At 40.9% G+C, this 13,721-nt stretch overlaps 1 protein-coding gene across 1 annotated transcript in view; it reads right to left on the reverse strand.

Annotated features, from left to right (window-relative positions):
- Positions 1-13,721, reverse strand: part of msh3 (mutS homolog 3 (E. coli)) — a 459,900-nt gene that overhangs the window by 294,388 nt on the left and 151,791 nt on the right. The window contains exon 15 of the mRNA XM_085989589.1: positions 10,002-10,170. Within this exon, the coding sequence (XP_085845715.1) occupies positions 10,002-10,170 (169 nt within the window). The remainder of the gene's footprint in view (positions 1-10,001; positions 10,171-13,721) is intronic.

The following is a 13,721-nucleotide window of genomic DNA, read 5'->3' on the forward strand; positions in this document are numbered from 1 at the left end:
TGCACCATACATTTTCAGTGCAAATGTTCTTTACCAATCCATGCTGGATTTCACTTTGTAATTTCCACAGCTTTCCATCCAACACAAAAAGCTCAGCCAGCTTGTCGCTTTGTGGGATAAATTAGCAGATATCCAACTGATCGGAGACCATTCTGTCTCACTCATAAACTATGTAATCTTTGACAACTGCAACAAGAATTCAAACATAGGATTTCATGGAGCAGTGAAATCAGTGGTCTGAAAATACCACACCATCAAATATTTTCTATTTATTCTTAACAGTACATGAAGCTGAAGAATTCAACGTCACTACTACAGTATCACAACACAGAGTCTTTGAATCGAATAACCCAATGAGTACTTTTATTTGCAACTGGGGTGGGGGTGAGGGGGGCAGAGAGGAGGGGGCAGCGAGGAGGGTGTAGGGGGCAGCGAGGAGGGTGTGGGGGGCAGCGAGGAGGGTGAGGGGGGCAGCGAGGAGGGTGAGGGGGGCAGCGAGGAGGGAAGGTAAATCGGGTCTATTTGAGGTCAAGGCGGATTCAGCAGGACACAACTGGGAACCATCCGCAACCAACTTAACTCCCAACGATTTCTAATCAGATACCCAAGTCAGGCAGATTTTCAGTAAACAGTCACTCTATATTATCTATAACAAAAAATATAAAGTTGTTTTATTTAAAACGATAGCTGGATTTAGTTTATAAAACCCTTATGCTCTAGTCACACTGTACCAAACAATGCTGTATCTAAAGCATTTCCGCAAGTGACTATTATATTTTGTGCTTACACCACTCAAAGCTCACCTTTCTAGTACATCAACTCTCTCATCATGGCCTCCAACTGCATTTTAAATAAACCCAATGGCCCGGAATTTGCGGTTGTAATGACAGCAAAACTGCCAGCGTTCACCGTCATTACATAAGAACATAAGAACATAAGAAATAGGAGCAAGAGTAGGCCAATCGGCCCCTCGAGCCTGCTCCACCATTCAATAAGATCATGGCTGATCTGATCCTAACCTCAAATCTTCTATCACTCTGCATCCACCCGAACCCATGTGATCTCCCGGGAGAGGCGAAAAACCAGATAAAGACCCAATGGCCAATTTGGGAGAAAAAAATCTGGGAAATTCCTCTCCGACCCATCTAGGCGATCGAAATTCTTCCAGGAGATCACTCTGTCCCTATATTTTCTACAGTACTTACCTTCTGTAAAGACGATCTCCACCCCAGCCAGGAACAGGAATAAAACCATCTCCTGAAATCTAACAGAATTAGAACACAGTAGGAGCAGAACAAGGCTACACGGCCCCTGGGCCCGCTCCACTACCCACAGGGCCATGACCATTCCGAACCCAGACTCATGTCCAATTTCCTGCCCGCTCCCCGTAACCCTTTATTCCCTTTACTTCTAGGAAACTATCTATTTCTGTTTTAAATTTATTTAATGATGTAGCTTCCACAGCTTTCTGGGGCAGCAAATTCCACAAACCTACCACCCTCTGAGTGAAGAAGTTTCTCCTCATCTCAGTTTTGAATGAGCAGCCCCTTATTTTAAGATTATGCCCCCTAGTTCTAGTTTCACCCATCATTGGGAACATCCTCACCGCATCCACCCGACCAAGCCCCTTCACAATCTTATATGTTTCAATAAGATCGCCTCTCATTCTTCTGAACTCCAATGAGTAGAGTCCCAATCTACTCAACCTCTCCTCATATGACCACCCCCTCATCCCCGGGATTAACCGAGTGAACCTTCTTTGTACTGACTCGAGAGCAAGTATGTCTTTTCTTAAGTATGGACACCAAAACTGTATGCAGTATTCCAGGTGCGGCCTCACCAATACCTTGTACAACTGCAGCAATACCTCCCTGTTTTTATATTCCAACCCCCTAGCAATAAAAGCCAACATTCCATTGGCCTTCTTAATCACTTGCTGCACCTGCATACCAACTTTTTGAGTTTCGTGCACCAGGACCCCCAGATCCCTTTGTACTACAGTACTTTCCAGTTTCTTGCCATTAAGACAATAACTTGCTCTACGATTTTTCCTGCCAAAGTGCATAACCTCACACTTTCCAGTATTGTATTCCATCTGCCAAATCTCTGCCCACTTACTTAGCCTGTCTATGTCCCTTTGCAGGTTTTTTATGTCCTCCTCACTCACTACTTTCCCTCCCATCTTTGTATCATCTGCAAACTTTGATATGTTACACTCGGTCCCCTCCTCCAAATCGTTAATATAGATTGTAAAGAGTTGGGGACCCAGCACTGACCCCTGCGGAACACCACTAGTTACTGGTTGCCAATCTGAGAACGAACCATTTATCCCAACTCTCTGCTTTCTGTTAGAGAGCCAATCCTCCACCCACGCCAGAATATTACCCCCAATCCCGTGATTTTTTATCTTGAGCAATAATCTTTTGTGTGGCACCTTGTCAAATGCCTTTTGGAAGTCTAAATACACAACGTCCACTGGTTCCCCTTTATCCACCCTGTATGTTACTTCCTCAAAAAACTCAAGCAAATTTGTTAAACATGACTTCCCCTTCAGGAAACCATGCTGAGTTTGCCCTATTAAATTATGTTTATCCAAATGTCCCGTTACTGTCTCCTTAATAATGGACTCCAACATTTTACCAACCACAGATGTTAGGCTAACAGGTCTATAGTTTCCAGCCTTCTGCCTACTACCCTTTTTAAATAAGGGTGTTACATTAGCAGTTTTCCAATCTGCCGGGACCTTTGCTGAGTCCAGTGAGTTTTGGAAAATTATTACCAATGCATCCACAATCCCTACCGCTACTTCCCTCAAGACCCTGGGATGCAAGCCATCAGGTCCAGGGGATTTATCCGCCTTGAGTCCCATTATTTTACCAAGTACCACTTCCTTAGTGATTTTAATCGTATTTAGTTCCTCCCCCCCTAGAGCCCCCTGTTTGTCCAGTGTTGGGATATTCTTAGTGTCCTCTACTGTAAAGACTGATACAAAATAATTGTTCAGTGTTTTTGCCATCTCCATGTTTCCCACCATTAATTTCCCGGTCTCATCCTTTAAGGGACCAACATTTACTTTAGCCACCCTTTTTCTTTTTATATAACTATAGAAACTTTTACTGTCTGTTTTTATACTGTGAATCTGACAGCAACTTCTGGAGTATGCACGTGCACAGTTGTGGTGATTATTCCTTGATTAGTAAAAGTATTGTGATTCGTTGTTTGTTAACTGCCTTGGGATATGTGTTGTAATCTCATTGGTAGTTGATGATCACATGATGTGTTGTGGCTACCTTAAATTCAGTCCTTTTCTAGCTTTAGTTGGGACTGGATGTAGAAAGATATGCTGCTGATTTTAAAGTTAATAAAGCCTAACTTTGGAAGGCAAATCTATTCTTCATTTCAATTTATTAACTTTATGTTAGAATGGAGCGATATCTTCAACCAGAACGATTCAAGGCTGACCCCAATTCTGCTGGAGTGGATGATAAATGGAAACATTGGTATTGTACATTTAAAAACTTTTTGGGCGTGTTGGATCAAGAGGCTCTAAATAAGCTGAATATGCTGATCAACTACATTGACCCGGATGTATATAAATATATTTTGCACTGTAAAACTTATGAAGAGGCTACTTCTACATTGGAAAAGATTTTTGTTAAACCAAAGAATGAGGTATTTGCACGTCATCTTCTATCTGCCCATAGGCAGCAGGTGGGAGAATCTTTGGATACTTATTTACAAGCACTTCGGTGCCTTAGTGTTGACTGTAATTATAAGGCTGTGACGGCTGAAGAATATAAGGACGAATCGGTACGGGATGTTTTTATTAATGGATTACTGTCTAGATCAATTCGTCAGTAGTTGTTAGAAAATAAGACTTTGGATCTTAAGAGTGCTTTTGAGCAAGCTTCTACATTGGATATGGCTCAGAGAAGTTCGGATTCTTATGCTCTTTTTAATCGGCCTGCAACTATGGTTTCGGCAGTTTCGGATGAAAAGGAATTATGTGGACTTAATGGGAGTGGTTTACTAGATTTTGAAACAGTTTCTACTTCGGCGGCCGTTGCCTCTAGGATTCAGAAGTGTTATTTTTGTGGGAATATCCGGCACCCTCGTCGGAAGTGTCCTGCTCGGGAGGCTGTGTGTAGTAAATGCGGCAAGAGAGGTCATTATGCACGTGTGTGCAAATCATCAGGTTCAATTACCTTCCCTTCTCCTGGTGTGGGAGGGTCTTCCTCCACTACCTCTTCTGTGACTATTCAGCCTTTAGATAGGGCGTTTATTGCATCAATTTCTGCTGCATTTGCTCATGGCCTAAACAAAGCTATAGTTACGGCTCAAGTTAATGGGTTGGAAGTGAAGGCCCTTATAAAACTCTCAGTACTGCCCGTATCTATAAGTCTTCAGTTTGCGAAGGAGAAGCATTTGAAAATTTCGCCTGTTACGTATCAGGTGTGTATGGCTCAGACGACCCTTACTTCACAAATAGCTGGTTGTTGCTTTGTGAAAATGGTTCTTCTAGGTAATACGTATACTGATATACGCCTATCTGTTTTGCCTAATCTCTGTGCGGATATTTTGATTGGACATGATGTGCTTCAGTTACACGAGTCTCTTAGTCTTTCATTTGGAGGGACTAAGCCACCTTTATCTATTTGTGGATTAACCTCTTTATCTATTCCTCCATTATCACTTTTTTCCAATTTGATGTCGGATTGTAAGCCAATTGCTACCAAGTCAAGAAGATATAGTAGTCAGGATAGAGAATTTATTAATTCTGAAGTTCAACGTCTCTTATTGGAAGGAATCATTGAACCTAGTTGTTCGCCTTGGCGAGCACAGGTAGTTGTCACGACTAACGAGAGACACAAGAAACGAATGGTGATAGACTATTCCCAAACTATTAATAGGTATACTCAATTAGATGCGTACCCTTTGCCTAAGATTGATGAGCTTATCAATAAAGTATCTCAGTATAAAGTTTTTAGCACTATTGATTTAAAGAGTGCTTATCATCAGATTCCTATTGTTAAGAAGGATCAACCATATACGGCCTTTGAGGCTGGTGGAAAGCTGTATCAGTTTTGCCGAATACCATTTGGTGTTACTAATGGTGTTGCTTGTTTTCAACAGGCAATGGATGCTTTTATAAGTGATAACTCCCTCTCTGACACCTTTTCATACTTAGATGACATCACAGTGTGTGGCAAATCAAGGGTGGAGCATGATTCTAATTTAGAAAGATTCCTTCAAGCTGCGGAAAAAGTTGGTTTAACTTTTAACAAAGAGAAATGTGTCTTTTCGACTACTGAGGTAAATCTATTGGGGTATATTATTTCGGGAAATAAGATTAAACCAGATCCAGAACGTCTGCGACCATTGATCGATTTACCTTGTCCTACTAATTCTAAGGCTTTGCAACGAGTTGTTGGACTGTTTTCTTATTATTCTAATTGGATTGCAAATTTTTCACAGAAGATCCGGCCTCTTATTCGGGTTACGACATATCCTCTATCATGGGAGGCCAGGACATGTTTTGAGAATTTTAAAAAGGATATTTTAGGAGCAGTTGTGCATTCCATTGATGAGCAGGTTCCCTTTGTGATTGAGACGGATGCTTCGGATTTTGCAATTGGGGCTACTTTGAACCAAAATGGAAGACCTGTGGCCTTTTTCTCACGTACTTTGAATAATAGTGAAAAAAGACATTCCTCAATAGAAAAAGAGGCATACGCAATAGTAGAAGCATTGCGTAAATGGAGACATTATTTATCGGGGCGACATTTCACGTTGGTAACTGACCAAAAATCTGTGTCCTTTATGTTTGATGTTAAACATTTTGGAAAGATTAAAAATGATAAAATAATGAGATGGAGGATTGAGTTGGCATGTTACCATTTTGACATAGTTTATCGTCCGGGGAAGGATAATGTTGCTGCTGATGCACTGTCGAGGGCTTATTGTTCGGTGATTCACGGAGATACGCTTATTAATCTTCACAATGCCTTATGTCATCCTGGGGTTACGAGGATGATACACTTTGTACGCAGTAAGAACTTGCCTTTTTCAGTTGAAGACGTCAAGCGGATGACTTCATCATGTTCTATCTGTGCTCGGTGTAAACCGAATTTCTTTAAGCCTCAACGAGCTCATCTTATAAAGGCTACTTCTCCTTTTGAACGTTTGAGTGTTGATTTTAAGGGACCTCTTCCTTCAACTACTCAAAACCGATATATATTTACTGTTGTGGATGAGTTTTCAAGGTTCCCTTTTGCTTTTCCTTGTGCAGATGTATCAGCTGCTAGTTATTAAATGTTTGACTCAACTTTTTGTCATCTTTGGGATGCCTGCGTATATCCATTCGGATCAGGGAAGTTCTTTTTTGTCTTCCCAGTTGAAGGAATACCTTCAGAGTCGGGGAATTTCTACTAGTCGAACTACCCCGTATAATCCCCAGGGTAATGGACAGTGCGAACGATACAATGGGGTGATCTGGAAGGCAGTTATGTTGGCGTTGACATCCCGGAACCTTAAGAATACACAGTGGGAAATGGTACTGCCTGATGCCCTGCATTCCATTAGATCATTGCTTTCAACGGCTACTAATGTGACCCCCCATGAAAGGCTCTTTAACTATCCGCGGAGATCTACTACGGGATATTCGGTACCTTCATGGCTTACTATGCAGGGACCTGTGTTGCTTCGACGCCATGTTAGATTGTCAAAATATGACCCCTTGGTGGAGGAGATGGAGCTGTTGGAGGCAAATTCCCAATATGCTCATATTCGATTCCAAGATGGGAAAGAAAGTACTGTTTCAATTAAAGACTTGGCTCCTTGTGGGAGCCAGCCCTCTTCTGAGGATAATAATAATGGTCATGATTCGGATAATGTGGATGCTGTTACAGATACTACGAATATTTCCAATCCGATTGCAGATAATCATACTTCTATTAGTCAGCCTTTGATAGATGTTTATGACCGTCCCAGTGCATCTTCTGATGGGATTTCTAATCCGGAAACCGTTGAGAATCGGGATATGGATAGCCTTCCTGTTGAAGATACTTCTGTGCCTTCTGGCGTGGGAGGGCAAGGAATTTCACCAAGGTTAAGAAGGTCGACACGAACAAGATATCCGGTCGAGCGATTGAAAATGGACTTTTAAATTGATAGTAATGTTTTAAAAATTGTTGAAATATTATAGTATATTGTTTTAGTTGAGAGAGACTTAATACTTATGCGTAATGTTATTATTTGTTGTTGTTCATTTAGTATTGTGTTATGTAAATAGTTTTATTCTCGTGCATAGTTTAGTTGTAAATAATTAATTGTAAATTGTAAAAGTTATTAGGTTAGAGTATATTTTAAAGGAGGGGTGAATGTGGTGATTATTCCTTGATTAGTAAAAGTATTATGATTCGTTGTTTGTTAACTGCCTTGGGATATGTGTTGTAATCTCATTGGTAGTTGATGATCACATGATGTGTTGTGGCTACCTTAAATTCAGTCCTTTTCTAGCTTTAGTTGGGACTGGATGTAGAAAGATATGCTGCCGATTTTAAAGTTAATAAAGCCTAACTTTGGAAGGCAAATCTATTCTTTATTTCAACAGTTAAATGCTGAAATCCAGTAGTTCATGTCAGTCATTCCCTGCTCCTCCACAGGCACACTGTTAAACTCCCCACAGTCGGCAATCAATTGAAATCACTGAACTGGCAAGAACATAAGCTTTTACGCTGGAATATCACTCTTAAAAACCTCCGAAAAAGTTAAGCCTTGTTCAATGAGGTTCCGCTTTCTGCGCAACTTCCGCCCGCTGAAAGCCTTTAAAAATCTTACGCCTGGTAAAAGCAGGTGTAAGGCCTGCTTTTACCAGCATAAGAGTTTAAAAAAAAAATTAAATGAAACATTTTCACTCAATTATAATTTTAAAACACTTTTAAAAAAGGTAAGTTTATTTTTAGCCCCGTAAAAAAAACTTTAATTATTTCTCAAAAAATAATTGTTTAATATTTTTAATGCAATTAACAAATTTTAAATGTAATTTTTTAAAAATGTATTTAATGTTTAACTTTTTTTTTAAAGTGATCCCCATTCATACTATTGACAGTTCTGTGTGTACAGACCTGTCAAAAGTGTGAAGGGGGATTCCCTTCTTTGATTGGTTCCCCATGCGCCCCTGGGATACCTGGGCCTCTGTGCATTTCGTAGTGGATAGGCCCAGGATCAGAAGTCTCTGGACCTACGGAGCCAGCCGGTAAGTGCGTAGATTTTTTCCGATTGGTAGCATCCGCCTGCAGGAAGCCTCCGATCGGAAATTCAGGCTCAATGATTTTTTTAAAATAATTTTTTTTTTTTTTTTTTTTTTTTTTTAAAGTTTGTTTGTAATATTTCAGCTTCTACCTTAATCCGATTTATATGTCCCAATCTTTATTTCGCTCTCTGTAAAACGATTAAAAAGTGAAGCATAAAACCTTTTTTCTTCCTGGTTTGCTATCTGACAGAATTCTTCAATGTGGTTGGCTGCTTAGCCAGCTTGATGACATCATTGTTGCTGGATGCTGGAGATCCCCTGGACTTTGCATTAGATTAACGTCAGGAGAGCTGAAATCGATGCCACAGGGATCGCTAGGTCTTTGTGGGCAGCTTTCTTCGAGGTCAGCAGCAAGCGCCATCACTTCGCCGCTGACCACAAATGACCTCTGTTGACTTGCTTGGTAGATTGTTGCAACACTTATCACACTGTCTAAGGAAGTTGCACATTCTTTGAAACGATATTCATATGTTGTGTTCATGCAACAGATTGAAACTTATAAAATTCTAACAGGACTAGACAGACTAGATGCAGGAAGGATGTTACCGATGGCGGGGGAGTCCAGAACCAGGGGTCACAGTCTAAAGGTAAGGGGTAAGCCATTTAGGACAGATCAGGAGGAATTTCTTCACCCAGAGTGGTGAACCTGTGGAATTCTCTACCACAGAAGGCAATTGAGGCCAATTCATTAAATATATTCAAGAATGAGTTAGATATATTTCTTAAGGGATCAAGAGATATGGAGAGAAGGCAGGGACAGGGTACTGAGTTTGGATGATCAGTCATGATCTCATTTAATGGCGGAGCAGGCTCGAGGGGCTGAATGGCCTGCTCCTGCTCCTATCTTCTATGTTTCTATTGTTGCTTTATTTGTTTTTGCTTCTTAGATAGCAAATAGCTCTCCGCAAATAATTAAAAAGGCATTATTTAAAGGACCAAAAGCAGAACAAAATAATTCATAGTCATTTTGAAGTCAGCTACAATTGTTAAATATTCCAACTTTCAAGTTTTCTGAACCATATTTGTTTTAAACATTTTCTGCGAAGTACAGTAACAGAATAAATTCCCATATCCAAATTCCAGCAAAACTCTTTTCCCATCAGTACTTGTACGCTAACTACCACCACCTTCTCCCACATTAACCGTCACGTGGAGACCAGAGATCAATAAAGTAAGCACATCTGTGCACGGACTGGACTGTCTCAACAAATAATACCAGGATACAGAGAATCCCACTGGCAAAATATCCTGACCTTTATCAGAACCTACTACTATCATGGTATGCAATACATAAAACAAATAACAAAGTTACTGTAATAGCATTTTGAGGTCCTGCTGACCTTGACTGTCTGGGCGTAATTGATGTAACTTGCCGAGTGCCTCAGAGTACAAGAGATCAAGCACCAATCTAGACAACAACAATGACAGTCAAATGTTTTGAAATGTCTTCGTTCTGGAGATATGAGTGGTGATAGCAAGGCTGCATTTATTGCCCATCCCTAGAAAATGATGGTACTTGTCTAAAATTGGGCATTAGGTTAAAACCCCTGCCTCGTCATTTCTTCATATTTAGTGTACAAAAGCATACTGAAATAGCAATGGGAAACAAACACAACTTCATCCTCGGTGGATTCATTTAAAAGAATCAGCAGAATCTTTTACCCTGATTAAGTGGAGCTGCGTTTACCTCTTGCCCCGAAACTGTAATATAATCCAAAGATGGTTTTTTCAGAATCAATCGGATCTCCCTGCGATGCGCCTGCAGTTGGGCAAGCACATCCTGAATCTCCTGCTTTCGCTCCTGAATTATAGGGAAGTCAGTGAGGTCTGTAAAGAGCTGCGTCTTATCGCCTGTCCTGCAAAGATAAATCAGACACAGTTATGATAATGTAGTCATTTTTTTTCCCAAACACTAATAAAACACATTGAAAATGCATCAAACACGGAATAATTTCACTGTTGTGTAAAAATCTGCATGTCAATTGTTTTGTGTTGACAGCAACGTGACCACTTCTCAAGTCACAAAGTAGATACTTAGGGGAAAAAAATTTAACAAAATTGTACTTATTCTGACCATGAGCAATCTAATTTTAAATTTCCATTGTAATTACATTTTTTTTTTATTTTTTAAGTAGTGCACTAGCTGATTCTCTGCCAATTTAAAGTTAATAGAGGCCAAATGCAGTAGCGAGATTAATATTTTTGGCCATATGTTGTTAAGGAAACTGAGCCAGGGTTATTTTGGAAAAACAATCAGATCGAGAGATTGTGGGGGTGGGGAGGAAGAGAAAAGAAAGCCAAGTAGCAAATTTCCACCCTGCATCCAACATGGCAGCCTTGGCAAGACATGTGTTTATTGAAAGAAAACCAAAATGTTAAGTGAAAAAGAAAATGAAATAATTTCGATATTTTACTACTGGCAGTGAAGTTGTTATATTAACCCTTGCAGCACTGTGCCTAAGTCATACCTCTAGGTGTGAGCTGACTACCGCTGCTGAAGACAAGATAAATATCGAGGTGTTGTCACTGATTGAGTGACTCCGTAAAAGTCATCTTAAAGCTGCCCTGATCCTGTCAATCCTTAAACCCCTAGACCTCAATAGGCTGAGAAAGCACCCAATTTAGACCCAATCTTCATAAATGAACAATAGAAGGCAGCGGAAAACAATGGCCCAGAAATTCGGGTCGGGGGCTTCCCGTGGGTGTAAGCCCCCTGCCTGCACTTAGCTTGCGCGCCAGCCGTTGAGCTGTGGGCCCGCGTGGAATTCCGATCCTGGGCCTCCTCCAACTGCCGGCACGCAGTGCTTGCGTATCCCAGGGGCGCATTTAGTTCGATGCGTCCCCTGGGATCACGTGGGCCATGGGGAGCCAATCGGAGCAGGGAATGCTTCATTCATAAGTTTGACAGGAAGGGCTGTCAAACTTATAAATACTACAAGCCCCAAAACATCACTAAACCTTCAAATAAATTTTTTAAAAATCACATTTTTCAAAAACTATAAATTACATGAAATAACTACTTTAAGCAATAATTTAAATTTTTGAAATTTTTTTTAAATTTTCTAACGGGGCTAAAAATAAACTTACCTTTCTTTAAAGTATTTAAAAATAATAAACCTGTGGAAAAATGTTTTAATTTTAATTAATTCACCACTTACTGTACCTTGTAAAAAGCAGGCCTTGCGACTGCTTTTAATATGTGTAACTTCTGGAGACTTACCTTCCCGGGAAAACCTGCAAAAAAAACATAAGTTCGATGCGCACGCGCAGCCTCTCCTGCGCACGCGTTCGAACTCTGAATCCCTTCTTTCAGGGGAACGGAAATGCCGGTTTCCCGCACATGCGCAGTGCATGCAGGAAACCGGCACTTCCATTGGGCTTACATAAGAACATAAGAAATAGGAGCAGGAGTAGGCCAATCGGCCCCTCGAGCCTGCTCCGCCATTCAATAAGATCATGGCTGATCTGATCCTAACCGCCAATCTACTATCACAGAACCATCTCCGGAATCTAACAGAATTAGACACACAAAATAGGAGCAGGATCAGGCTACACGGCCCCTGGGCCCACTCCGCTACCCACAGGGCCATGACCGATCCGAACCTAGACTCATGTCCAAATTCCTGCCCGCTCCCTGTAACCCTTAATTCCCTTTACTTCTAGGAAACTGTCTATTTCTGTTTTAAATTTATGTAATGATGTAGCTTCTACAGCTTTTTGGGGCAGCAATTCCATGGACCTACCACCCTCTGAGTGAAGTAGTTCCTCCTCATCTCAGTTTTGAAAGAGCAGCCCCTTATTCTAAGACTATGCCCCCTAGTTCTAGTTTCACCCATCATCGGGAACATCTTCCCCGCATCCACCCGATCCAACCCCTTCACAATCTTATATGTTTCAATAAGATCGCCTCTCATTCTTCTGAACTCCAATGAGTAGAGTCCCAATCTACTCAACCTCTCCTCATATGTCCATCCCCTCATCCCCGGGATTAACCGAGTGAACCTTCTTTGTACTGACTCGAGAGCAAGTATGTCTTTTCTTAAGTATGGACACCAAAACTGTATGCAGTATTCCAGGTGCGGTCTCACCAATATCTTGTACAACTGAAGCAATACCTCCCTATTTTTATATTCTATCCCCCTAGCAATGAAAGCCAACATTCCATTGGCCGCCTTAATCACTTGCTGCACCTGCATACTAACCTTTTGAGTTTCGTGCACCAGGACCCCCAGATCCCTTTGTACTTCAGTACTTTCCAGTTTCTTGCCATTAAGATAATAACTTGCTCTACGATTTTTCCTGCCAAAGTGCATAACCTCACACTTTCCAGTATTGTATTCCATCTGCCAAATCTCTGCCCACTTACTTAGCCTGTCTATGTCCCCTTGCAGGTTTTTTTATGTCCTCCTCACTCACTACTTTCCCTCCCATCTTAGTATCATCTGCAAACTTTGATATGTTACACTCAGTCCCCTCCTCCAAATCATTAATATAGATTGTAAAGAGTTGGGGACCCAGCACTGACCCCTGCGGAACACCACTGGTTACTGATTGCCAGTCTGAGAATGAACCATTTATCCCAACTCTCTGCCTGTTAGATAGCCAATCCTCTATCCATGCCAGAATATTACCCCCAATCCTGTGATTTTTTATCTTAAGCAATAATTTTTTGTGTGGCACCTTGTCAAATGCCTTTTGGAAGTCTAAATACACTATATCCACTGGTTCCCCTTTATCCACCCTATATGTTACTTCCTCAAAGAACTCCAGCAAATTTGTCAAACATGACTTCCCCTTCATAAAACCATGCTGACTTTGTCCTATTAAATTATGATTATCCAAATGTCCTGTTACTGTCTCCTTAATAATGGACTCCAAAATTTTACCTACCACAGATGTTAGGCTAACCGGTCTATAGTTTCCAGCCTTCTGTCTACTGCCCTTTTTAAATAAGGGTGTTACATTAGCAGTTTTCCAGTCTGCCAGGACCTTTGCTGAGTCCAGGGAGTTTTGGAAAATTATTACCAACGCATCCACAATCCCTACCGCCACTTCCCTCAAGACCCTAGGATGTAAGCCATCAGGTCCAGGTGATTTATCTGCCTTGAGTCCCATTATTTTACCGAGTACCACTTCCTTAGTGATTTTGATCGTGTTTAGCTCCTCCCCCCCCCCCTATAGCCAGCCCCCTGTTTGTCCAGTGTTGGGATATTCTTAGTGTCTTCTACTGTAAAGACTGATGTAAAATATTCATTCAGTGTTTTTGCCATCTTCATATTTCCCACCATTAATTTCCCGGTCTCATCCTCTAAGGGACCAACATTTACTTTAGCCACCCTTTTTCTTTTTATATAACTATAAAAACTCTTACTATCTGTTCTTATATTTTTTGCTAATTTACTTTCAT

The sequence above is a fragment of the Somniosus microcephalus genome, chromosome 1 (genome assembly GCF_052327205.1).
Source record: "Somniosus microcephalus isolate GS21.2 chromosome 1, FLI_Smic_1.0, whole genome shotgun sequence".
NCBI classification, from domain to species: Eukaryota; Metazoa; Chordata; class Chondrichthyes; order Squaliformes; family Somniosidae; genus Somniosus; species Somniosus microcephalus.